Below are 27549 nucleotides of genomic sequence, written 5' to 3' on the forward strand. Positions count from 1 at the left end.
GCAGCTACGTGGCGCCAGTATCAGATGGCCCAGAAAGGCGGAAAGACGGCAAGGCGAGGCGGAGCAGGCAGTGCGGTACCGAGAGAAACGCGACACGTCCTCGCGATCCACGTGGAACCTGTCATTGACCAAAACAGAGCTCCGCAGTGCAGAACACCGGGGTCGAGTCGATAGCGAGTGCTGTTGCAATTTGTGTACAGTATTTCCCTGAGGCAGCGAAGAACACATATCTCGACTCAGCAGCCATCATGACACAAGGTACAGTACAAATGCACAATATACGGCAAGTGAGCTATGGCTATTCTATACTGCATGTATTGCATATTTAGAAATATGGTAAATGGTTAAAGGTCTAACTTGGATTGCATCAGTTTGTATTAGTAACAGGAAAAGCTCATGTACTGTAACTGTACAGTACCTGCTTCTGTTGCATAGGCTACTGTGCGGAATGTATTACTGTTGCAGAATTGGAGCATTGTATAGTAAATGCATTAAATATGATTATCGGTAATACAAGAATAGTGTAAACGGTATAACAGTGGAATGTATGCCTGATCTATATGGTTAAATGTATTAAAATTTTAATTTCGTTTTCGATCTCTTTTCTATACTTGAAAATAAAAGGCATTAATTTCCAACAAATGTTTTATTATCCTTTCTTTAGAAAAAAAACGATTGAAAAAAGACCATTCAAACGGCATATGAGCTGTGATATAATCTGCTTATCGAAGATAATATTCTAATTGCATTCATAACTATTTGTACGTACATTGGAAAATTGGCATTTTATCGCACTTGCAGCTTTCCGTGTAATTATATTAAGTTGCATACATGGATTTTCTTGCGTTTCTTTTAATCAATGTATGTGTCCGATGGACAGAAATAACAGGCTACTCCTTTAAGGAGTCAGTTCATCTTATTGTCACCTCTGAAGTGTACTCTGCGCGATCATTTACACTGGATCCCGTTGTCAACCTGCAGCAACTCAGAGCGAAACCCGGAAACCTTTTGAATTACTGCACAGTGTTGTTTCTAGGGCTGGCGTCGTGGGTCTGTGGACACAAGGAGGTGCTGAAGGCGACCGTGGTTTTGCTGCTTCTGTTTTCACACCAGTGCCTAGCGGCGCCTCAGGTCTCTGCCTCTCAAAGGTAGGCAACACGACCAGCGACTGGACTTGTTTTGTCACAAACAGTATTCCAGAAAGTTATGTTTATGTGAAGCAGGGGGGATTTTACAGGTATTTTTTTAGTACCAGCTGCCCTTGTGCTTGGAGAAAGAGTGGGTTTTATAATTAGAGTACTTGGCAAATACAGTATCTAAAACTTTATGGCCTTTAGAGTAACGAACATACCCTGGACGAGAGAACACGGACACTAGCTATTCTTAATAATATATTTAATGCCATCCTACTTCATTTTCTGTAGTGTAAATGTAAAATGTCAAGCTTTTCTTGGTTATGATTTGGAGAAAAATATTTTTCAAAATATCATTTTCACCATAGAAACTTGAACTTTATTTACAGTATTATTTATGCTACTTGTATTAATGTTTGTATTCTTGAAAGAATACTGCATTTGATGTATGTTTCCTTTTCTAAAAACTGATCAACAGGCAAGGCAAGGATCAAAGGTTCATTTAAGCCCCAGAAAAATAAATGTTCATACATATTCAAAGGTTGGAGCAGAATTACAAATCATTTTTAAGAAACAGAAGCAGTAACTTGTTAAAACAGGTTATTTTATTAGTTTTGTAAAAGTAATGGATGATAAAGTTTTCACTTCAGTAGTCTACTTTAATATAGTATGCCTGGTAATGTACAAATATAAAAAATACTTTTACTTATATTAGTAACATTTCATAATGGTCTTGTTACCTTGTTTCTCAATAACAAGTTATGACAGGATCTGGAATGTTTAACGCAGGCTAGGAAGAAGGTCAAACCCTGACCTCTCTCTTTTCCTCTCACCTACATGTACTGTAACTATCTTGATTCTAGGGCACCCCCTCGTGCATCATGGGCTGAATGGGTTCATTCATTTTTTTTAACCTTTCTTATGTCCTTAATTTCATCTCATATCCCTCCCTATACTCCATAATCACTCTGGCAGCAGCTTGTAGGCTTCTCTTAAAGGAACGGAGGAGTAATCCTCATCCTTCTGTTCAGTAATAATTTTATAATTAGAGTAACCTGTTCAGGTTGTCATTCTCACATTCTCAGGCAAGTTATGCAAACAGGAGAATTCATCCTATGCCTTCCCAGCTGTGCAGATCAGGGAATTCCCTCGGACATCTGCAGCGAAATTGATGTTCAGAGCCTTTGCTTTTCCATTCTTAAGGCAAAACCTGGCACTGCATTTGGTAACCAAATACTGTATGTCCATATCTTTTCCCAGGGCAGATGCAGAGTTGGGAGAAAAGTCTCCATCTTTAACTATGACAAATCCGTTTAGCTCTGGAGAAGAAGAGCGCAGGTAAAACTTTCTTTCTCTCTTTCATGACCTAAAAACATTCTTAGTGTAGTTGTGCAATCTTGCATTATGTTGAGCCTCCAAAACCAGAATAAAACTACTGTACTATTTGTTCAGCTATCATGTGTTATACCCTATATCCTATGGTTGAAATGAAAAAAAAAAGCTTATTTAATGTCTGTTATCTGCACAAAAAATAACCTGGTTTGTCTTAAGCACAAAAGTCTGAAATGGATTTGTGCCTGGCACAAAAATGATGGATTGATAGAAGATAATGACACCACATTCACTGTCATGAAATGTGTAACCCCTATAAGCTTTGAAGCTTTGCAAAATATATTTGATATATTTGAAGTAAAATAGTTACTTCACGCATGAAGCTCATTAAATTGCATTCACAGAGGGGTCAGATAATTTAACATATTACTGTAAATTCAATTAGTCAGTGTTGAAGTGTCTTCAGATCTATAGTGGTAACATGGTAAAGTGGATGATAGCTATAATCATGTTGTTGCTTTCTTGGACAGGCTACTTAAGATGTACATTAATAGTAATTTGAAGGAAGTACAAGGGAGTCCTGATCACATGACATGGGAACAAGGTAAACAGCAACAAATATCACTGCCTGTTGTTTTTGGGGGGTTTTGAGTCCCACAATATTCAGATTTTTTTTATGTACATTCTTCCTCTTTCAAAAAAAAATTGTATATTGGAATGATAAGGGTAAATAATTGTACAGTATACTTATGGAAAGGGACACAGATCTGATGACACTGAGTAGACATGAGTGATAAGTAATTTAAGATCTCCCACAATTTAGTTGAAAAAACCTTGCAAAGGTTACACCCAAGCAACATTTTGGTCCAATAAAGTGTTTATTTAAGGAAATTGCTCAACTGAAATGAAAACTAGCAGGTTTTTAAATTCCCAAGAACATGATTGGGAACCTTAGACAAGAGGAGAATTTCATCTTTTGCTAAGATATTTGGAAGATTAACATTTGCTCTCAGACAATAATCTAAATTATTTAATTTTTTTGTTATTATGACCCATCAGTTGGTATTTGACAACTGTCATTACAGTTCACCATTACAATCCTTCTGCTAACACAGGAAAGAGGAAAGCATGTGCCTTCCACCAAAGTGTTTTTCACATCATGCACCTTGAATGGAGCAGCATCCCATTCCGATTGATGCTTTTGTCAGAGCCAGTCAAAGTGGTCATTCTTTCATAGCACGCTAAAGATATCCCAGCTGTTCCAGACCCCTCCAGTTTTGGCTGGGTTTGGCAATTATTTCACAACAACTTGGAGATTCCTGATCACAGTGACTTAATGATGATGTCTGAACCATAGGGCTCAAACTGTGGTCCAGCAAAGTGCTTTCATTGGTAGAGCCACACAGGGTCGGATTGAAATATTTGTCTTTTCAATTTGAATCCAACATCTTTCGCTTTTATGTGCTTCTTAACTGAAATTCACTGTCTGATCACCTGGCTGTCCCTTTTCACTGCTTGGCCTTTAAATCTCTGTAGTACCACTGTTTAGGTTTTCTGTTATTGAGCGCTTTTTGTATATGCAGTTGAAATTTAGTTTGATTCAATTCTGATATACTCTTTTACACTTGAAGTTTTATGCATTAAGACTACCACATAATTTGTATTTGCTAGATCACACTGTCAAATTATAATTGTTTTCAGCTTTAATTTCGTTTTAATAAGATTTTGCAAAGTAATTATTGTTGCTTTTGTGTCAGGACTCTATTGTGATAGAGCACTTAGAATATATGCAATTTTATGGTGAAATTGTAATAATACCAATTAAGCTGTTGTCAGTTCTTCTATAACCCAGGGAATACTTGCTGTCTTTGATGTTTAATTCTTCTTCCTGTTTACAGAGATATTCTACTTGTTCTCTCTCCACGACTACGATAAAAGCGGAGAAATGGATGGATTGGAGCTCATGAAACTGCTGTCTGACTTCATTTCTCATCAGTCTCTGACACAACAGTCATCAGAGTCTGTTAGTAGCACTTGAGTCTTTTGCGTCACAACAAAGTGTGAAAGTTTGTGTGAGCGTGGGAGTGTGACAAAAAACTTTTCATGTGTTTGTTTCAAATCATTTTAACTATGGTATAAAAGTGCAGTTATTTCCCCTTTTTCATATTCAGTTAGAAACCAACAAAGAAAAATACTGAAACTTTATCTTAATGTCTGGTAAGAAGTATCAGAGTATATCAGTTACACAAATATTCCTTCTTTAGTTAAGTTTTCATTGTAATCTGGCGTTTATTTGCTTCCCTCCTACACATCTGGGCAGTCAGTTCTTTCACATAATTTGAGAAGTTGATACTGTCAATATAGTAGCCCTATGAGCCAGCAGCCATATAACCCTGCAGCCCTCAACTGGCTACCCACTGAAGCTAAGCAGTGTTGAGTCTGGTCAGTACCTGGATGAGAGACCTCCTGGGAAGCTATGGTTGCTGCTGGAAGAGGTGTTAGTGGGATCAGTGGGGGGCGCCCACCCTGCGGTCTGTGTGGGTCCTAATACCACGGTATAGTGGTAAGGACTATACCGGGGCCCGGTATAGTGGGCGCTGTCTTTCAGATGAAACATTAAACCAAGGTCCTGACTCTCAGTGGTCATTAAAGATCCCTGGGCATTTCCAACAGGAGTAGGGAGTTATCCCGCTGTCTGGGCCAAATTTCCCCCCTCAGCCTTTACATGACATGAGTAGCTCTATGAACCACAGCAAATACAGAAGCAATTAAAAAAGTAAAACTTTGCTCTAGTGCATTATACAGTATGAAGCATGCTAGGGATGGAGTAACATATGATGTAATACATATGATATAATGTTTTGGTTAAATAATTGCACAAAATGTTGTGAACAACAGTCGGAGAGCCCTGGACTCAATTCCAGACTTGGGTGTCTATGTTTAATGTCATCCCCCTGTTTGCATGGGTTTTTACCAGGTATTCCTGTTTTCCCTATCCTACCAAAGAAATGGTAGATTAGAAAAAGTGATCCCTATGGACTTAACTCCCACCCACTGGGAGAGCAATCAGGTGTTTGGAATGCTGCTATGCATCCTGTAAAATTCAGGAAAGGCTCCGGTATCCTGTGACCATAGGATTACTGAGCCACTTACGGATCATGAATGCATAAATTAATGCACCAAAATATTTTCAGTGTTGCTCTCTTATCACTCATCTCCACTTAGAGTATAGATGCATTGCAGTTATTTTTTGTTTTAATTTTTCAGATAGTTGTCTCGCGCTGTATCCAACATCTGATGGTATTGTAGCTGACACACTGTGTTTATTATGTTAGTGTCAAAGATGGCTTTATTAGATTTGTGATCAAGACTGTTCCTGGGTTGAAATCTATTCCTCTTCACATACAATGCTATGTACAGGTTATGGACTTTGGGCACCTGAAACATAGTTTGGTAATGTTCAGAGGCAACAAAATGCAGTAGAAATTGAAAGCTTTTTTGGCTCCAAATATCCAAAGTCGTTATCCTTTCTCGTTACATATACAGTGCCCCCCATAAGTCAAAATGGCTATTTTTGCTGTATAGCCAAATAATTAGAATTTGAGATAAAAAGAAAAAGTTACAGCTTTAGGTCACAAACATAGATAAACCTCTAACCAAGTGAGGGCAAGTACAAGTATGGAGAAAGAAACGAGCTGCACATCATCCAAAGCATACCACTTCATCTGTGAAACATGGAGGTTGTGTCATGGCTTGGGCATGCAAGGCTGCCTCTAGAACTGGCTCACTCATTTTTATTCACGATGCTTCTAATTATTGTAGCAGCGGAATGACTTCAGATGTACAGTATGTGCAAGAAAATGCCTCTAGACTCATTGGCCAGTGCTTCATCATGCAGCAAGACGAGTTCATCAGGAGGAAAAATTGGAAACTCTTAGACTGGCCAAGTCAATCTCCTGATTTAAATCCAATCCAGCATGCATTTCAGTTACTGAAAAGGAGACAGAAGTCAGAACCCCACAAAATAAACAGCAACTGAAAATGGCTGCAGTAAAGGCTTGGCAAAGCATCTCAAAAGAACAAACCAAGTGTTTGTTGATGCCAGGCAGTCACAAGATTGATGCAGTTATTGCATACAGTACAAATGATTCCCGACAAAGTTCTCAGTTTTATACTACTTTAATTGAATTTAAGTTAATTTGTCCCAATATCATCTAAAATGGGGATGATGGAACACAAAAGGTGGTATTTTTCTAAAACATCAAAGCAAATATCCAGGAATAAAAGGTAAAATTTCTGTATTTTGCCTCATATTCATCTTTTCATGTCAAATCCAAATTGCTTGAGTTTACAACAAAATAGCCATTTTAATTTCACTATCCCAGTACTTATGGTGGGCACTGTATGTCTTTATATAAATATGTTGACCAAGTTATGGAATCACATTACCTCTAAACAGTAACTCTCTTTCTATGGCTAATTTTGCGCTCAGTGATTCACCTTTATAAATGTGAGCCTTTTTTAGTTTCATTGCAAGTGTGTGTGTAGTTACTCTCCTCCCCCTGCATTTCCCAGGTGATCTCCATGGTGGACGTTCTGTTGCAGACCCAAGACCTCAATCAGGATGGAATGCTGAACCCTACGGAACTGCTGTCTCCCCCCATAGAGCATCGGTCAGCACCAGCTGATCAGCAGCCAAACCAGGTAGAGGCTGACACCACTGCCCATGCTCCACCAGAGCAGGGAACCCAACCAGCATCGCTGCTGCAGTCAGAGGAGAGTGTGCCGCAGACAGAGCAATTGCAAGACAGCAAGGCACCGGAGCCACCTGGCTCTCACAGTGCAGAGCAGCACAGTCTGGAGATCCAGGACCAGCAGATACAAGAAACAGGGGAGGAACGGGAGGAGCAGTTCAAGGAACCTCCAGGGCATCAGGAAGAACCCGACATGTAACTGCACTGAACAGAATTAGGAATTAGCCATATAAGAAGCCACTGCAGGCACAATTATTAACATCCTGTATTTGCTTCTAACAAAAACAATGAAGTTGCTTTTTGTCTTGCAGCCGCAGTATGCAGTAGAGATGTATTTGATTTTTTTTATGATTTGTGCTCCTTTTGGTATAAAACCACCAAAGCAGAAAATAATATTTGAAAACAACTTCTTTTGTTTCGGGTACGTTTCCCCCTTCTGTCCTTAAAATGTATATTATGAACATTAGTACTGATGTTTAATTCTTGGTATTTAAAATACAAGGAAAGCTTTCTTGTGCACTTTTGTAAATAGCTTCAAAAAGTTTTACTTTTAAAAAATTCAAACAGTGTCTTTTCAAGCTGATTTCTTCATAAAGGAAATGGCTCTGATAAAAAAAGAAATGGAAAACTGAAGAATAATTCAGTGGCTGAAAACAAGTACTTGAAATCAATATCTGTCGTATAGACTGCACTGGCTTTTTAAAAAAAGTGTACTGTTTTGTTTTTCCATTTATTTTGATCTACAGTATTTGCTCACCATACACAAGTACTACTATGTAGCTTTCAATGTGCATAGTGTTGCAAGTGAGGGATACAAATTTTATTAGTTCAATATAAAATTATTGAATACTGTAGAAATTTACAGACCACTTATAGGGCCTGTCAGCTGGACAACTGACATGCATGAAATAATATAGTTCTATTTACCAGGTCATTCAAAATTTTAAATAGATCCAATCCTATGCATATAAAAGATGTTGTACATTTATTCTTCTGCTGTGGCTTTAACAGCTCTCATTAGCAGTCTAGAATCATGTAGTCTGTAAGACATGTTCAGTTTCTTCCAATGTTTCTCATGGAAAACAATACCAGTCCTTTAAAACTACAGTTTGAATAGTTTCAATATTTTGTTTCACATGTCAAAAGGCAAGGCACTGTGTGTCATTTTATATTCTTTAATGAAAAACTATTGTATCCATTAGTTAGCTTTCATAAAACCCCATACTGTATTTCTTAAATATTTAAATGCATTGATTTCATACTTGGGAGCAAGGTGGTTGTTTTTCATACTATATCCAGGACTAACTGAGGGAGTTAAATTGTAACCACATAGTCTCGATGAGCCAAAGGGCCTCCTCTCATGTGTGGCCTTTCCGATATTCTGATTTCAATAGTTGAAATGAAAAACAGAGAATTGAATCTCCCGGGAACAGGAAATCCAGTTGTCTAAATTGATTGAACTACAGTATGAATTACTGTTCTTTTTTATTGTATTTACAATTTGGAAGTTTCTTAGCATTTTGCACCCTAATCGTGGAAATCAATTGAGCATGCCAAACTGCCTTTGAATTTCTAGAAGAAGATGTAAAATTTGAATAAATAAAGACATTTGTAATAAAATTGGTGTTGGTGTTGTTTTATTCCTGACACAAGCTTTTGCATTGGTGAATTTACTCCTGGAGCTCAACTAACAAATTTACTGTACAAAGCATCTCTGGTACATTGGGAAAAAGCTTTATTAGTATATTATAATCTGTCTTTTTTAAATTAGGTAGAAATGAGAAAACACCTATAAATCCATTGATAAAAGTTGTTACCTTTTCTTTTATCTTAGATCTAATGCTAATGTCAAACAAAAGTGCAAGAGCTATTTTAAGGCCTTCCAACATTATAATGAAAGTTATAAATCATGAAGGAATTCTTGAAAGCTCTTAGACAAAATAAGTACATACAGTAACTGAGTGTAGGCAGTATGTAGTAGCTTCTACTATAGTGGTAACCTGATGGCTATAATAGTTTAATAAACCAAAGGAGGTCAGTAGTACATGTAACATGTTATGTAATTTCATCTGTACCTCAATGTCTTTATCAACTTCCCTACTTTAGAAACTGTGGCATTTCTAGGGCAAGTATACAGTATGGGTTTTTGCACCTAGCCGCTTTTGTTTCCTTAGATAAACTTGGGCTGTTCACACAACCTCCCTATATATATTTTTTTTTTATTTTAGCACATGACATTGATGGCATCCATACACTAGAGGTCTCTTTTGTTTTTTGTGCTAGTTTCTGTATAATAGTTCAATAGAATAGTTCTCACTCCACAAAGGAAGGGTGTCTGTATTTCAGCCTTCAGCATTTTTTGCTGTTCATTATTTACATGCTAAAGGCTTTCTCTTCTAGCACGAGAGGCAGTACTTACACAGTGTATAACAAAGAGGCAACGGTGACCCTTACAGATCATCTCTTCAGTGCTGTTCTGGAGTAAGAGAAGGAACCAACAAGATGTTAATCCTGTTCATTGATTGAATATTTGTGTCCTGAGACCCACACAATAATTTACGGGCTTAGACCAGGCATCATTTCTGCTGGACTAAATGCTTAAAATAACAATAGAGGAGATTCCTTTGTTGTTGCAATCTCTGAGGATTAAATGGACCTGGACAGTCCCATTGTGTCTCAGCAAAGCCAAAGATAATAGCCAGTCACAGACGAGCCAAGACATCTCAGAAATTCAGAAATCATCATCCCAGCCAGAGAATTCCTCTTCTGCCTGTGTATTATCTGGAGGGATCCTGTCAAAGTTCACATATAAAGGACCCTAGAGGAAGACAATTAGAGACCAGTTCAATTAGTATCAATTTTCTGTCACAACTACCACAATGGAAAAACAATTTCATTTAGCCTGGCATGCCATTATAACCATATTTAGACATTGATATTTACTCATGTGTTTTCATTACATTTTCTGATTTTCTGAACCAGTTTTATATCTTGAACCATTTTTGCTTTATGTGCTTTATACCAAATCTCAGTCGTCATCAAAGAAGTATCCATCAAAGAAATCCAGAAATGGAATGCAACGGCTGCTCACGACAGAAGTTGTACCCATGGAGTGGAGAATTCCTAATACATAAGAAGGGTAACAAAACTGAACCACATAACTATAGACCACTCCATCTGATCGGAATATCCTAGTGGATAGTCAGCATGGATTTAGAAAACATAGGCCTTGTTTAACTTATATTTAGAACTACAGCAGTGGACACAAGCACAGCAAACAACATGGTGTATTTAGATTATTGAAAGACTTTTGACAAAATTCCCCAATAAAAGATTAATTCCCAAACTACAGGCAATAAGCACTGGAAGAAAATCACAGAGTAGAGATGGATGAATACTCCAACTGGGGTGAGTAACAGGGATCAGTACAAGGGCCAGTGCTCTTCCTAATTTACAGTGTATCAATGATGTGGATGTAGCAGACTACCAAATATGATAGAAGCAGCAAATGAAGTTCAAGAAGGTTTGGACAGAATTCAAGACTGGGCAAAACCTCAGTAAGTGACATTATAATATAATGTAGACAAGTACAGTGTTGCAGTGATTTAGAGCTGATGTGAGAAGCATATTTGACAATTGTAGGTGCACTGGATGTCCTCCTAGTATGCTGCCATTGTAGTCAATGTTTCAGTTTACACTGGCATTGTGTGCAACACATCAGCATTGCAGCACAGTAGGAGGTTCTGCATCCCATTTGGGTCTGCAAGGGCTCAAGCCCAATTTTTTCTCCTACTTACATTACTGTAAGTGTATAGGGTGCTTGTAGCGATGCTGATGAGCCTCTTGCTCGCTTCCCTGTGCTATCATGTAAAGCATTATGGCCAACTGATGACGTCGTGGGCCAAGTAAATAAATGCCCATAAATTAAAGGGTATAATATTTAGTTTTGTTAAATGGTTAAGTTGGCATCTGTGCTATATTTTATACAATAAAGAAATGTCGAAGAAGTTGAGAAGTTTGTGTTATTGTTCAATAGGCAGTGGTGCAGAATACACTTTGGAGATTAAACTAGTACCGAACCCCATACCGAATCTTAAAAAATGCTACACAATTTGAAAACAGTGTACTGTAGGTTCAGCTTTACACGAAGGTAGCAATGACATAAAATACAGAAAAGATGGGAAAAGCTGACCTTGAAGAGACTACCTAGAAAAATGACCTATTTAGTGACAACAATGAATGTTATTTAAAATGGAATAATGCATTAGTAGAACCACAACTAGGTTATTGTGTTTAATTTAGGTCAAGAAGATACAAACTATGTTTTTAAAAATAAATCCAGAGAAGAGTAACCAGATACAGTCTAGGGTTAGACGTAATGCCCTATACTGACAGATTAAATTTAAATTAACATTTTAGTTGTTAAATTAACAACTTAAAGGCAGTGATATCCTCAAAGGCAGTGCTAAAGTCAAATCACAGAGTTTCTTCAGAATAAGTAGTGAAACACAATACAGAGAACACAACTGGAAATTACACGCAGGAGCATTTAAAACAAAAATCAGGAGGCTTTTGTTTACATAAAGGGTTGTGGAAGTATGGAAAACGCTATGCAGCCATGATGGTGAAGCCCATAAACTGGCTTTGTTAAAAAAACAAGTGGTTGAGATGCTCAGATCAATTAGATACAAACTACTAGAAGGGCTGGATGTGCCAAATAGTCTCCTCTCACTTGTAACTATTCTTATGTTCTTCATCCCCCTGCTGTCTCTTGGCACTATAGGCCTTCAGCCCTTACCTTTCGTATGAGGCACATAGTGGGAGCGTCCAGTTGACAAGCCCGCAGCTTCTGCCAGTTGAGGTTATTAAACCACCTAAACACACATATGAAAAGCGGTGAAGGCTGTTGCAGTTTCCAAAGTGATGTAGGCTTTTTACATCAAAAATATCAAATATACTTTTGATATATATATCATATACTTTGATATATCTTTGTATCTTCTTACAAATGTAAAGACTTCTATGACAGCAAATGCAAATTAAAAAGCAAAAAAGCCATATTTGTTACAGCATGTTGAAAATTAAAACAAAAACATGGTTTTAGTTTTAACTCGATTAAAATGCAATTTAATGATCTGAAAGTTAATTTTTAAAAATTTAAGTGTTTGCTTTGTGAATCAAACCAGAGAAGATTTCTCCCCATACATTATTTTACATAGGGGATATGGAGAATAAATTATAGATCTAGTAGTTTGCACTTCATTAACATTAAGGGCTGTGGGGGTATCAAACAAGCTACCCAGCCAAGTGGTTGATACACTGTTGATATACTGGTTTCTTTCAGGAAATGACTGAATGTGGTCCCGAGTTCATTTACCTGCTAGAAACCAATAGAATCTAAAGGGCTAAAAGGCATCTGATTTGTACTCTTTCTTATTTTCTTAATACATTTCTTAAATATTTGTCATCTAACAACCAGAAAAACTACAGTTAACAATGCTTATTCTCAGATGATATACTGTACAGTATACCAACCACTCAGACAACTATATATCACAAAAGGATACAATGTCAAATATAACCAAACAAAACTGGTTACAACAAAACTCACTGGACACAAGTAAAAGAGTATACAGTATATACATTGTTTTAAACTTTAATTGCTGTAGGAACATACACTGTAAATCAAATCTGTTTTTGCTATGAACTGAATATCCATATACTGTAGTTTCAGTACCTGTGGTTCCGAATATCCTTTATTCCATTTTTAGTGTTTCCCAACCGTTGGCCTGGTCGTAGCCTGTGGAAGAACATACTGCATATTAGAAAAGAAATATTGTAAGTCTTACCTTAAGCTAAGACACACTGATTGCATTTTTGCAAAGGTTAAATTGCCTACAGTACATCATATTTCTGAAAGACAGATTGATGAACACATTTTTTGACTTATTGTTTTAGTGATTAGCTAATTGACTTTATTAAATATTACCTTCTGTGATGGAAAAAGCTGAAAACACAACTAAAAAATCACCCATAACCTTTTATGATATATAGCTCATACATGATGTTGTTTGTATATTAAGAGTGGTCAATTTCCCTTGATATAATTCTATACATGTCCACGTCTGAGGCACACAAAAGTGGTCCATGCATGAATGACATGTAATGTCTTCTGATAATTACATAAAAACAAACAACACCATTTTCCTAATTTCATCACAACACACTAGCATAAAACTTTTCATCTTAATGTACTGTAATTGTTGCAGATGAGCTTTGTAAATGATAATTACATATGTAAAATAGAAGTTTTATTATAAATGGGTTGTTGATGTCTTTAGAATATCTGTGTCTGAATGTATTTTTTTCTTTTTTATACAGTAATTGCCAAAAAAACATTGAAAACTTTATTTGTTAATAAAAGGAAGCGATTTTGGTCATTTGTTAATATTTCTTTATCTTTCTCACAATGAATATGATGTTATTTCTGTCTTCTCTGATTTTTACTATCAAAAACCTCTTCATTAAAGAGGTGTTTTCCCTTTAGTGCAGGAAACTTTAAAGCAGTGTGAGTGAATGTTATGCTTCTGAAATATGGCAAATAATGTTATTTACCTGCAGAGCTTACTGATAAGAGATCTGGCTCCTTCTCCCATGTAATGGGGGAATTTAAGGATCCCATCAAGAATCTTGCTGTATATTCTCTGAGGGTCTGAGCTTGTGAAGGGGGGGCTGTGAAAAAGCACAAGACACCATGCATTGGCAAAGGCGTGGCCAAGACCCCCCCCCCCCAAAAAAAAAAATTATTATAATTAAATGTTCATTCTGTTCTTTAAAAAAAAACATTGATTTAGACAACTACTGTATAGTTGTCAATCTGCTTTTGTCTACTTTATCCTTTAATCTCTGTTTCACTATGGTAGCTTAATTCTCAACTGAATTAAATTATTTCATCATTCAAGACATCAATTCATCAATGCACTGACGCTAACAGTATCTAACAAGATAAGGGCCTAAAACATTCTACTCATTTTAATTATTTGTATCGTGAATACAATGAGTTCATCATTGCACTTATCTTACAATGGCACATGGCACTTATCTAACAATATGGCTGGAAAACATACTATTCATTCCACTGCTACCTGGTCCTGGAAAATAAATTAAAGCACACTGTGGCAGAACCAGCAAATTTTAAGGTAACACTTGCTGAGTTTTTGAACATGTACTGTACATAGGAAAAAATATGAAAGCATTGAATAGCCAAATTTATAACATATTTTTTACCATAGACTGACCTGCCTGCCAACAGCTCAAACACCAAGACTCCCAAGGACCAGAAGTCAGCAGCAATGTCGTGGCCTTCATTCTTTATGATTTCTGGCGCCAAGTACTCAGGAGTGCCACAGAATGAGTATGTCTTCTCTCCTCGAGATAGTTCCTTTGCAAATCCAAAGTCTACCTATCAATGGCAAAGGATCTATGATTAGATACAAGGATATGAAGACCTTGTATCCAGTTATGGACATTGTAGATATGTGGTTCAAGTAGGGAGCTGCGTCAGCATGCGTAGGCTTCAAAGGAACAAGTTAAGGTTTATTCCATGCTGAAAAGGGAAGAAAAGAAACACAATGTTACAGCTGTGGAGCCCTCTCTGGGTGTGAGAGAGAGGAAAACTGGCAGCTGATAAAGCGTAGGAGAACAAAAGCCAGGATTGGAGAGGAGGCGGGAACAGGAGAGAAGCAGAGTGGACACCCGGTGTGAAGGTCGGTGTGGTCACAAGAGTTGAAGAAGGGTCAAAACCTGCCAATGAATAGAGAAGATTGGAAGGAAACAAGTCTGTCATAGAGAGAAGGGGAAAGGTGTGATCCTAGTTCCAGGAAAATTTTGGATTCGGATGTCTTTCTGCTATAGGAGTTCTGAAACCCCTCTTTGAGAACGCAGACGGAGAGATCAATATGATCATGGCCGTTAGAGGTGAAATGGGAAACTATGGGTTTGCAGGGATCTTTGACATGTTCTCTGAAGCGGTTTCCCCTTCCTGTGTCACCAATGTACTTATGTACTCTACTTGTAAATGACTGTTGGGTAGCTATAGTGTAAAACCATGTGAACCAACTATTAGATCAAACTAAAAATAACCTTAAAAAATAAGGTTTTAAGAAGGGGACAGCCTTGTTGTTTTAATTCATCAAGAAAAACTTGTTCTTCTTACACCTGTGGCTAAACCCAACTGTCCAAAAAAACAAAGCCACTGTATTTGAACTCACATTTCAAAGCAGTTATAAGAGAAGAAATAAAAGTTATTAGGTAACTACTATTTTGTATTTCTAATGATCTCTCTGGAGCAAATAATTCAGTATTTTAATTAAAATAATAATAAATTTAGTAAAAAGATTATAGAATAGATTATAGATTATAGAAGTTTAAAAAGTTTGACTGTTATGAAGGAGCACTCACTGAAAATGCAAGGGAAAAAAAGAAAGTCTTACCAGTTTCACATATCCCATCATGTCCAGCATTAGGTTCTCAGGCTTCAGATCCCGGTAAATAATTCCTTTCATGTGGAGATAGGCAAAAGCCTCGACTACACAAGCTGAGCAGAAAATTGCTACAGGTTCCTCAAAACGACCTCTGCAAACAGGATAATAAACTCTTTTACATAGGCTCCCAAAGTTTACTTTACTCCTTGTTAGTTTCTGATATCCCATTCTCACACAATCAAAATCAATTAATGTTAGTATCTGACTTGTTAATCCGTGCACACCTACAGTATACACATTATGCTGGCAAGGACTGATTAAGGACTATTTTCTCAATATTGTTCACTGCTGGGTGCTTAAAAATTAGATAAATATAAACATTTACCTGTCAAATTAGAGGAAAACACACATAGAATGTGACCTTTCTAAGATATATCAAATATAATTATAATTGAGATCTTCTCAATTAAGATGATAATCAAAGAGCTTTTTGCTTTCTTTCACAAATGCTTGCTCAAATGCTGAACTCACTGAGCTGGTCATGTCAAGGCTATTGTTCCAGAAGCAGCTCAGTCCTATAGGAAGAGCAAATCTGTTTCTCCTCCTATTTCACAGACACATGCTCATAAATCATTTATATAACATCTAAAATAGTCCTCCAGAATGCAAACTTTTGGAAAATGATCAAATCATAGTAGATGACTGAGTGATCTTGACAAGTAAATAAAGGAAACAAATCTTATACCGATTAGTGTAAATTCGCCCTTTAGACATGAGCAAAATAGCTTTCAAGTGGACTTTGCTCTGCATGATCTCTGGGGCCAAGTGCTACAGAATGAGTCATAAGTTATAGCTATAGTAATGCCTACACATAAAGCAGTGAGAAAAAAAAGTAAGCTCAGATGCTGTAAAGGAAATTCTTAGCATTAATTTCTTACTTTTCTCTCAGTTTGGTCCATACTTCCCCACCAGAGCAAAATTCTAAAACCATATAGATGTTTCTTGTGTCCTTAAATGCAGCATAGAACCTGATAAGAGAAATAGAAGAGAGATTTTGAAAGTGCAAAAAGAGAAATATGTTGCTCTCAAAGTTGCAGTATCCAAAAATACAGCTTCATGTTATGCAAAACAATCTAATTTAATATATACACACATCTTGAACTAAAGCTTGGTAGCCTTAGTTCCCAGAATAAAGGTTTCTGTATGCAATTAAAGCTGGGATAAAGTTTGTTTTTTTTGTCAACAAGACTCGTTTCTTCTGGGATGCAGGTCTCCCATCATGCCCCACAATTATAATCCATTCAGTAACTGGACTTCGATAATTGTTTTCAGTTACAGTGTTTCACTTCAGCTGGATATTCAGTCCCTGTCAGAAGTGAGAATGTAATACTACTGTAAATATGGGGCACTTATAAAAAGAGCAACTTCATAATGCTTTTCTCCCAAAAAACTATAGAACAAAGACAAATGCCTGAATTTTCACAGCACAAAGAAAAGTCATATGTAAACGTTTGCCAGTCACGATTCAATCTTTTCTGATTTGCAGTATCTCATGACCCTATTTAATACTTTATTCAAAGCCATTTCACTAATTGTCAAGTTCACCTGACAATAAAATTGCATTGTATGTCCTGGAGGATGCGCTTTTCCATTTTGACATGTTCCTGCTGTTGCTTAGCAACAATATGCTTTTTGTTGACACGTTTCAGGGCAAAAAACTTGGAATGCTCAAGACTTGTCACCTAAAGAAAAAAAAAGGTATTAAGGATATAAGTAATATCTTTCAAAATTACACTTTATACAATATGGTTTAATTTATTTACGTTATACAGGTACTTCATATAGAATGCAAAGTTATTGCAACAAATCATGCATGCAAATACTATATATAAATTCAATATTATAAGCTAATATAGGAGTAAGAATTCTTGTAAATAATTTCATAAATAATTAAAGTTTTATTTGATTAGTGTTTCAGATACAAAAATCTTTGTTGAAGAAATTACATCATGTACATTTTGCTGTCCTGTAAATGAATTTCATTTGTACGTAATTTGGAGGACATCAATCAAGCTGAAACACAATGTAATAAGGCCAAAAGGTTTTCATTCTTATCACCTTTCATATTGCTACTCAGTTTTCAGCTCCAGCATAAGCCCAAGTGCTTTTCTGTTAATCGTGTCTTAGACATCTATTTTTTATATACAGTATAGTAGGTGTTACACATTAGGACGAAAAAAAATAATGATATGTTACTATATAACTCATATTTACAACATAAAATGTACATCACACACACATGAAATTGCTGAAATACTGTAGTTTTACATTGCCTCAGATATTTAGTGAAATGTTGTCAGAAAATACAGGGGTATTCATGCCAAAATTAACAAATCTTTAGAAAATAAAGGCTTCATTTGCACTACAGGCTTTGTAGTCATGAATGTTTTTTAAGGTAAGATACAGTATAAATGGTGAATGGCATGAACCTTTACTGCTGTTTTACAAATTTTGTAGAAATATCTGGTGACCCTAGATCTATATATATCTCAAGTATTTTATTTGGATTTTTAATTGGAATCTTTAAAGGACTTTTCAATGTTCATTTTGGTTCTTCATCAAACACATCAAAATCACGCCAGACCTGCAACAAACATTCTTCCAGAAGACATTCAGCTGAATGTCAAACAGTGGACAGATGTTATGGAGATTTTGTGGACGGCTTCTCTTGAAGTCTGTGAACTTACCAACTCAACTCGCCCAAATCCTCCCACTCCAAGTGTGACAGGCTCTCCGTGGAACCGGCCTTCTTGGTACAACACTGGAATAAGATCCTGCAGCCGTAATGTTGCACCTAGCCTGGAAGAAAAGAAAAGGGCAAAATATTGGCCTGTCTGATTATTTATTTCCCTTCAAACAACACCAGCAAACTTATCAGTTGTACTAGTACATTGGCTTTATTTCTGGTTTGTGTCTGAAAATTAGGAGAGACTCATAAATAAATGGCTTTTCTTAATTTCACAGTAACTGCTAGTCTACATTTCTAAAACACAAATAACGCTGCACAATTTGATTCTTTGGAGAAATCTAACTTAAATTAACAGTATGCGTCAAGAATTAACAATGGAGGATATTTAAGCTTACATATGAGAAAAAATTATGAATGTATTCACAGGTATTAGTTATTGCAGTATATAGATGACATACCATTTTATGTCCTCCTTAAATAAAGCATTAAAACATCATATGTTTCAAAATATGGCTAATGCATTTAAATATACTCTTGCAATATACTTGAATAATCTTCATATATTTAGAGATACTCACCTCTTTCTCTCTGGCAACATTATGTTTTCAAAAACATCAGAGCTTTAAAAAGAACAAGGTCATATTAAAAGTATTGCAACATACATTACAACATTCTGGACAGAGGTTTATGAAATACACCATTAATTAGCCATACTCTATATGAGAACTTCTCAATTCAGCCACATGGCAAAATAAAAGAATAATCACAAATTCTGTTTTCTTAACAAAAAGAGTGACAGGAAATTTGAGTTGAACAAAATCAGCAGTACAATAGAGACTTTTCCAGTCCATTAAGGGAGGTGAGCACAACTCCAGTCCTAGAGGTCAGAAGTATGGTTTTCTTTCCACCTGTGCCCGTAATTGCATAATTGAACTCATTATTGACTTAATTGGACAAGTTAAAGCCTCTCCATGTTCTTAGATTTAGAGAGACCTATAAGACATGCTGGACAGTGACACATCAGAGCTTAAGCTGGTCTCCCCTATGTTAAGGTATACACTTGCAGGACCTTTCAGAAATATTAACAATAATTACATTAAAGACATATTGGTAATAGGTAATAAAGGCTATTGCTACTACTAATAATAACACATGCTTTAGTAATACTCACTCATCAGGCAGTTCTATATTCTTAATTGGTATTGTTTCTTCAAAAACCCTAAGAAAAAAAGGCACATTTATTAAATTATGTACAACGTTTTAATTTCACTTAACTACTTGTCGCTGAGACAAGTTTAGGTGGAAAAGGCTGTTGATTCTAGGATCTTACTAAATTTCATTAGAGACAACCAGACTTTCTGAAACTAGCACAAAATGTTACATCTCATAACAATTGCAATGTCCACAAAATGGGGTTTAAATTTAATGACAGTGCTTCATGTAGTACTACTGATTCATAATTGTTCAACAATAACAAATCAATCGAATTGGTCTCTAACTCACTTTCAGAAGGACTATTTCCAAGCTTCGGCTTTGATAATGGGATGTCCTTTTTGATTATCAAGTCCAATAATTTTAAGGGCTTGATTAATCTATAATAAATCTAGCACCAAATGATGGCTTTTAATTGTGAGTGAAGTTATGGACACAAAATATAGCTTTCTGATAAAACAGGTATACTGTATGTTTGTTCTTAACTAAAGTATTTTATCATTTTAATTAAAACTTAATTCACCTCAAAGGCAAGTATAAAACATTAACTTACTCTTTATCGATGGAAATACATGTGACAGATCCCACTGCAGTGCATGTTGCAGTTCTGCAAATTTCACTGAAAACAGAAGAAAATTAAATATAATTATTTACATTATATGCCCATATTTGAAGAAACTAAATCTAAGCAATAAAGACCAACTCAATGTCTTTCTATTATGGAATAATGTATATATCAAAATCAGAATTTCTAAGTGATAAAATGTTTAATCTGTTATAAGTGTTTTTCACCTTACAGAAAATGAGGCCTAAGAAATGTTTCACAATTCTGCATTGTTTTCTATACTGTAGACATCAAGACTACAGAATTCCACCTTTGCCATAATGTAGTAGTGATGTAGAAACATCATGCAATGAATAGTAATTATGAAATGCCATGATTAAAATATTATTACGAAAATGTTCCTACATTTTTATTAACATGAGCCCTAAGGACTAAACAACCGCAGTGTGAAGGGTGTTTGTGTTTTTGAGATTTGTGGTTTTTGACATGGGATATTGCTGTTGGATAGCAGATAGAAACAAAATGGACTGGTGGTGGCAATTTGGAGCAAACAAACTAATTTCACTGAAATATCTAGAATTTTCAACAGAATAGAACAGTCTGAAATATGCTATACACAGAGCACATAGGAAAGAAAGAAAGGGACAAAGGCTGTCCCTTTAGACTCGGTCACCCAAACAAGGACAAGAGGAAGAAAAAGAAATCTCGACAACGATAAGAAATGCATTTCCCAGGGGCAATGAGGGCCAGCACTACTGTAAGCCCACTCTTGCAGGTTCAAACAAATAGACAGATTTAACACACAGCATAAAAATAAGTATTTTGAAAGGCTAGTGATATTTAGAATAAAAGCATGATTTAAAACTGCTTCTTTTTGTGATTTTAAATGTATGGGAGGGCTTCGGCTCTGCCATTTCCAGGCAATGTTCAATAACACATGTACAGTACTGTAAGCAGGGTAATGTTGCATACTGTACCACCTGACATTACCGTATTAAAGCTAGTTCCCCAAAGTGCTCCCCTTTTCCCATTATCCGGATCTCCTTCTGTTGCCCATTCACCATTTTTGTCACTTGCACCTGAAACACAAATATTGCAAGAGAACACAGGTGAAACAATACTTTCAGATCTAGGTTTATAGCAATAATTAGAGAAAAAAGCAGAAGTAGTGAGAAGTGCTGTACATGCAAAACTTGACTTGCGAGACTGACAAATGACATTGTATACATCATAAGAGCAGGTGGAGACAAGATTCCCTATTTGGGAATGACCAGCCATCTCATGTCACTTGAACAATTGGAAGAAGGCAATTGGTCAGGTGACATTCAGAAACCAGGAAGCATCAGATTCCATCAAGCTCTGCTCTCTAGAAATAAAACAGAGCCTCTGATAAGCGCTGCACCAGAAGTGAAGGGAGCAAGGAAGCAATCCATGGGCACATTTAAAATGCGTTTTGAGACTGATACTTTGGGATGGGGGGCGGTTTGTTGCCTGCCCTTAATCAGTTTAGCTGCACAGCAACATGTCTTGAGAGGACAATTAAAAATAAGTTTTGTTTGCAGTTTGCACTGTTTTTCCCTCACTACAAATAAAGTACAATTTGTTTTAACTTTAGAGCTGTTGTGTGTCCTTTTACCAAGAAGTCCTGTTAAAGATAGTTGCCATGGCAACCTGCCCAGGTGTTAGAATTTGTATCCATTTAATAAAGCATTTCTAGAAAAATCTGAATTTTGTTAAATCCTTTTACATTTTTGACAACAGATCCAAGTTCACAAAGGCAGTCAGAGAGCCTTGGTTCACAAAAGTCAAGATGATGAAAAAGATGCATTTTTAAGCAAATGTTCTATAGTGCTGCATTTTGATGGACACACTTGTCTCATTTACTGTTGCAACTTTTGCTACCTTTTTCAATAAAAGTCTGAATTCAGACAAAAAACAAACTTTTATTATCCATATGAACTATTTTCTTCTTTGGATTAACAGTGTGTCTAAAACATACAATTAATAAACTGAACACATACCTCTCCTTTCAGAATGATATAAAATGTATTGCCCTCTGTTCCTTCTCGGACAATAACCTCATTATTTTGGAATTTACACTGGAAAAAAACAAAAACATACACAAACTGTATATGTAAAGAAGATCAACAATCTTGTTTTTAACATTTTTCAGCTATTTTTGGCAGGACTATTTTTGTAGTCATGTATTAAACACATGTAAAGTTTGTCCATTTTCACTCCGAGTAAACGATAAATGGTGACTGTGCTAAATACTGTATGTTAATGCAGAAGTGAGATCAAAGCTTAAATGCAATAGTCATCAAAAAATAAAGACCATTAATATTGAAAATGCTTTTAGGGCAAATTTGAATCTTCAGTGTGAAACATTCAGTCTTTCTGAATGACAGAACGTCAGATGTGTGTTTCCAACTTTTTTGTTTGGATATTACAAAGTTGAAAATGACAATGTAGCAACAAAGTAACATTAAATAAAAAATAAGGCCTTTTCTGTTTCATTTGAAATGCTGGTACACAGCAGGACCCCACAAAAACAAGATTTTACTATTGATGAATATTACAGTGGCCTTCCACATTCCGGCCATTGAATCAGCATTGTGAGTAAATTATTGAGGTGGGGATTGGCACCACAGTGTGTTCAGAAGAGAAAGCAAATAAGACCAGAGCACAAACCTCTTCCATGGAATCAATTATTTTTGAGAGCTGTGCATCACTTAGGTCCTTCAGAGTTCGGGCTCTGCAGGAAGTCACAGGGAGAGATGCTTTTATCTCAATTTCTGTAACATTATATTTATTCTGTACAGCTTACTGTTAGAATTACGGGTAATGGTGTGCACACACTTTGTGCATAATGAGGCCATGTAAACGTTTGGGCAAAGAACAAACATAATGAAATAAATATCCATAGGCAGTAAAAACATATTACCAATTGTATTTAGGTGAAAAAGTGTGCAGGCACCCTATGTTATGTAAACAGTGTAAATAACAGCATCCTCTGTAATACTGTGTTACCCTTAATAAGGGTAGAACTGTATTTTAAAGTACGATATTATTTAAAATTTATTGTTAATTATTTTATAAATTTGGAACTGGCAAATGTTAATCGCCTAGATTCACTGCTAAAACTCTCAGACCAGCATAGTGAATGAGGGTTGTGCACACTTTTTTTCAAAATACCTACTGTATTGTATTTCCAAAATTTGAGATTTGTGGTATTTCCAAATTCACCTGATATTTTCTGCAGGACCTATAGTTTCTAGCAAGAGAACAGATAACAATTTGATGTATGATGAATATCTAAATGATGGAGCTGCAGACTTGCTGCCTGGAAAACTCCAGAGATGACTGGGAAATCTAAGATTTCTTCTCTGACACAAGTCCTTTCAAATCCAGCACACCTGGACTGGGTGAGTCCTGGGTACAGGTAAGATTACAGCTCAGGTCCAAAATGAAATCCCTGGTTTATAGAACCCATCTTGTGCTATGATTGAGTGGTTTTATTGGTAGAACAATAACTTGGAATATTACAAAGCTTGTGAATCCCAAAGTATACAAAGTTTGGCTACTTAGCAACCAATATGGTGTCTACAATTGCTGTGTCTGTAGGAGCCAATGACACAAGGTTTGCACGTTCATCAACAGCTCATGTAGTAAACACCAAAGCCAACATTATAATCTGATGAAAAATATTTTAGGAAAAAGATTATTATATTGACAACACCATTCTGAGGACTTGCCAATACTAATCTTTATAGACTGTGCCATTAGATTCCACAAAATTGTAAAGCGAAAGCTTATGTTTTAACATTATACAGGTAGTCCATAACAATAGAAAAAAAAACTTTGCTTTTCAGTGCTTAAGGTTTATTATTTTCATTTGCATTTGCAATTCTCTCTCAAATTCTTGAGGGCTGAGATCTTATAGCCACATGCTCCTTAACGAGACAAAAACACAAAAATGGAATATGTTTCACAGTAACTCTCAAAAATATGCTACTGTATTGAGAATATCATTTCAATATCAATATCAGTACAGTATCAATAATGTTTCTCTTCACACACACACTTACATCTTTAAAAAACCCATAATTTGCTCCCTTTTCCGTTTTGACTTGTTGGTCATAATCATTCGATATGTCTGCCTGTCAATACACCACAGTCGGATGTCTGTGATAGCTGTAATAAGAGAAAGGGAAATGGAAGGTAATTTGACACACGTGCTGCAAGAGCAAAGGACATGAATGCCTTTATATTTTCTTTACTAACTTTAGTTGCCAGCTAATTGGGTATCAGATTTAAAAGGTAACCGACATAAGGCAGAAGCTAGGAAAAATCATGGGGGGATTGGCTTTATTATTTTACTTAAGAACAAAAGAAAGGTTTAAATTGTATGTGCTTCCAAAGAAATCTTACAAATTTGACCTTCCTCCACATTTTAACCAGGATTACATTTGTCAGATAAATACAATAATAAAAATAATTAATATAATATTGATGAAGTCTGGCTTGGACATTAAACCTTGTTGGTAAAATTGTATTTAAGACTGCAGAGTATCATTTAATTAGAAACACAGGGTGGTGTAGTTGGCTACTGTTAGTGCATTCCTCCATGATTATTTATGAAGTCTTTTAAATGTAAAGGTATCACCTGTTGCCTTTATCTCTGACACTGCCACAGTATACAGTATGTCTGTTCAATTACACTACTTTGTACATACGTTGAACTTTGTACATACTGTAGATTGCTTCCAAGAACTAATCTTCTTGTAATGTGTCACTTGTATTTTTACTTTAACTTTTCATGATTACGTTCAAGCTTATTTTCTTAATGAAGGCACAGAAGCCCCATATTTGCAGTCTTCATGCTTTATCCTCCCACTAAATCTTCTGAGTTGAGATATTACACTTAGGGTGTATAAATGCAGTCACTCGCTCTACGGAAAATGAGCGTTTAAACAAGCTGCTTGTGATGCTTACCTGAAATTGCATCACATTCCTATTCTATCTGTCTCGTCACACCTCCCTTTCTCAGGACATTACTTTGAAGGAGAGATTTGGAAACTAAAATTAATATTGTTGAACAGGATGTACAGATGAATATACAGTATGTGCCTGGCATCACCTCTGACTGTAGCCGTGCGTTTGCAGTTGTACAGGATGGCCAGCTCTCCAAAGACATCTCCAGAGGTCAGTGTCCTCAAGTGCCGACCTGCCTGGGTCACTTCCAGTTCGCCAGCTGAGAACAGCAGCACACAAGCATTAGCAAATCTCAGACAGACGTATTGTAGGACTGCAGCACCTGCAGCACTTGTACTGGAATACAGGATAAATAACGAGCTTTGATACAGAGATTAATATTTTCGGCTACCCTGTATTTCTGTAGAATACATAAAAGCTCTATCACAGAGAAACTGATGTTAATCAAATGCACATACCATAATAGCTCCGAATAAGTACCAGGCATGAGGGATGTCACATGAACTCACCATAATTTACTGTATAAGGACATCCATCCATTTTCTAACCACTTTATCCAGTACAGGATCGTGGGGAGCCAGAGCCAAATCCGGCAAACAATGGGCACAAGGCAGCTAAGCACACCAGTCCATTATAGAGCACACAGAGACACAAACAAGCACACACTCACACCTGGGCCAGTTTTCTAGAAGCCTGTTAACCTACCAGTATGTCTTTGGACTGTGGGAGGAAACAGGAACCTAGAGGAAACCCTCACAAATAAGGGGAGAACATACAAACTCCATGCAGATAGCACCCCAGGTCTGGCGTTGAACCCTTGGCCCCAGAACTGTGAGTCAGTTAACCCCTGCGCCAAAGTTTCATTTGAAAATACACATGTATACCTGCAACAATGTACATGGTATTCCCCTCAGAACCCTCTACGATAACAACTTCTCCCCGGCTCCGTTCAGCAGGCAACAGACAGTCCAGCATCATCGCGATCTGATCATCATTCAGGCGGTGCAGGAAGTCATTTTGGTGGATGGCCTTTATAATCTGGCTGGTTTCACTTAGGGCAGAAATGAGAAAAAGATATATTTGAAGAGAAATTGATTTAAAAAAAGGTACATATAAAGTAAAGTCTACTCTATTTTTGTTTTAGTGAAATAAATTATGGGTTTTTACTTTAAAATTTGATAAGGTTTACAATATATACTGTAGGAAAAAGACAAAATTCATCAATCATTTTAATACTTAAAACAACAGCTTCTGCTGTGGTTTTATTAACATCTAATAACTGATCATTCTTTGTCAAATATATATTTTATGACTATGGGATCAATTCAGTTTTATTACCAACAGAAATTTAAACTTAAAACCTGTATTCATACAGTATATTCTGTAGGACAGGTATGTACTGTATGTTATTCTGTTTTACAAATTGTAAATCAAGTTTTTCAATGCTTTGTGACTCTTGCACAATTATGAATTGCTGCTGTATGGTATTGAAATTAGTCACTCAAATGTAAAGTAAATTAATGTACTGTGTAGTAAGCTTGTACTAAACCAAAATTCAAAGGCAAGTACAGTAGATGTGTGAGTCAGAGAAACAAACTTTATTTCCAAATGACTTTTTTTGGGATGGTAGCATAAGTGAATGAAAATGCTGTTTGTAAATATTTGGTTCTATCAAGGTTTCAATCCGTATGTTTCACAAGAAAAAGACACAAAACTACATTTTCTTGTCTGTGTCATATTTTCTTTCTGTGGGTGTGTTCAGTACCTGATTGTTTTATGGTTTTTGTGCTCGGTGGGCTCCCAGTCCTCTGGAAGTGGTTCAGGAGCGATGGCTGCTGTGCGGCTCTTCAGCACCTGTGGCTCATTGTTCACGCTGGCTCGCCCTTGCTGATGATCTATGGCTGGGTATACATGGGAGTCATGAGAGACAGGACACTGCTAGTTTTCAGTTCTGATTTTTTTGTTAGGTTCATTAAGACAGGCATGCCGTGTCCCAATTCTTCTACTGAGTTGTAAGCCCTTCCTCCAAGTTCGCACTTCTGTGACATAGCGCAAGTGCGCGAGTATTCGAGGGCGCATCGTTATAAAAAGGTTAATGGGACAATCTCGGGACAAAATGGGACAGAACTCACTGGTTACATGGCTTAGGGTCAAAATGCTGTCTGTAGTTGATACTGTACAGTACGTGTTTTCCTGTGGCTAAGTGCGTGTCGGCAGATAATTTTTTTAAGTTTTTCATTCTCCGTTCGCAATTGAATTGAAATTGAATTTCATCTGATCTATTCCTGCACAAAGGTAGTGACACATCGTGTTTATTCACGTTGAG

At 36.4% G+C, this 27549-nt stretch overlaps 2 protein-coding genes across 5 annotated transcripts in view; one reads left to right on the forward strand and one right to left on the reverse strand.

Annotated features, from left to right (window-relative positions):
• Positions 1–8839, forward strand: cgref1 (cell growth regulator with EF-hand domain 1). 2 transcript variants are annotated; one of them, XM_088935220.1, is made up of 6 exons: positions 1–258; positions 1037–1148; positions 2394–2471; positions 2996–3069; positions 4364–4488; positions 7041–8839. In XM_088935220.1, the coding sequence occupies exons 1-6, from the start codon at positions 249–251 to the stop codon at positions 7416–7418; spliced, it is 777 nt and encodes a 258-aa protein (XP_088791346.1). In that variant the 5' UTR covers positions 1–248; the 3' UTR covers positions 7419–8839. The 2 variants fall into 2 exon arrangements, with proteins under 2 accessions (XP_088791346.1, XP_088791340.1); XM_088935214.1 differs by having other exon boundaries at positions 107–258; positions 1025–1148.
• prkg3 (protein kinase cGMP-dependent 3) overlaps positions 6632–27549 on the reverse strand; it is a 27743-nt gene continuing 6825 nt past the window's right edge. For all 3 annotated transcript variants that reach the window (XM_088935174.1, XM_088935164.1, XM_088935154.1), the window contains 19 exons: positions 26989–27124; positions 26108–26274; positions 25369–25482; positions 24317–24422; positions 22920–22983; positions 22250–22327; positions 21219–21307; positions 20217–20282; positions 19623–19670; positions 19030–19071; positions 18450–18561; positions 17308–17444; positions 16641–16730; positions 15712–15853; positions 14518–14681; positions 13835–13951; positions 12957–13019; positions 12018–12093; positions 6632–10037 (listed from right to left, as the gene is read on the reverse strand). In XM_088935174.1, the coding sequence (XP_088791300.1) occupies positions 9951–10037; positions 12018–12093; positions 12957–13019; positions 13835–13951; positions 14518–14681; positions 15712–15853; positions 16641–16730; positions 17308–17444; positions 18450–18561; positions 19030–19071; positions 19623–19670; positions 20217–20282; positions 21219–21307; positions 22250–22327; positions 22920–22983; positions 24317–24422; positions 25369–25482; positions 26108–26274; positions 26989–27124 (1898 nt within the window). In that variant the 3' untranslated portion in view covers positions 6632–9950. The remainder of the gene's footprint in view (positions 10038–12017; positions 12094–12956; positions 13020–13834; positions 13952–14517; positions 14682–15711; positions 15854–16640; positions 16731–17307; positions 17445–18449; positions 18562–19029; positions 19072–19622; positions 19671–20216; positions 20283–21218; positions 21308–22249; positions 22328–22919; positions 22984–24316; positions 24423–25368; positions 25483–26107; positions 26275–26988; positions 27125–27549) is intronic.

The sequence above is a fragment of the Atractosteus spatula genome, chromosome 2 (genome assembly GCF_055471065.1).
Source record: "Atractosteus spatula isolate fAtrSpa1 chromosome 2, fAtrSpa1.hap1, whole genome shotgun sequence".
NCBI classification, from domain to species: Eukaryota; Metazoa; Chordata; class Actinopteri; order Semionotiformes; family Lepisosteidae; genus Atractosteus; species Atractosteus spatula.

Excerpts from the sequence above, each read along its gene's own strand:
- cgref1 (XM_088935214.1), top strand. Across the intron at positions 1,149-2,393 it reads CAGGTCTCTGCCTCTCAAAG|GGCAGATGCAGAGTTGGGAG; the intron begins GTAGGCAACACG and ends ATCTTTTCCCAG. Across the intron at positions 3,070-4,363 it reads TCACATGACATGGGAACAAG|AGATATTCTACTTGTTCTCT; the intron begins GTAAACAGCAAC and ends TCCTGTTTACAG.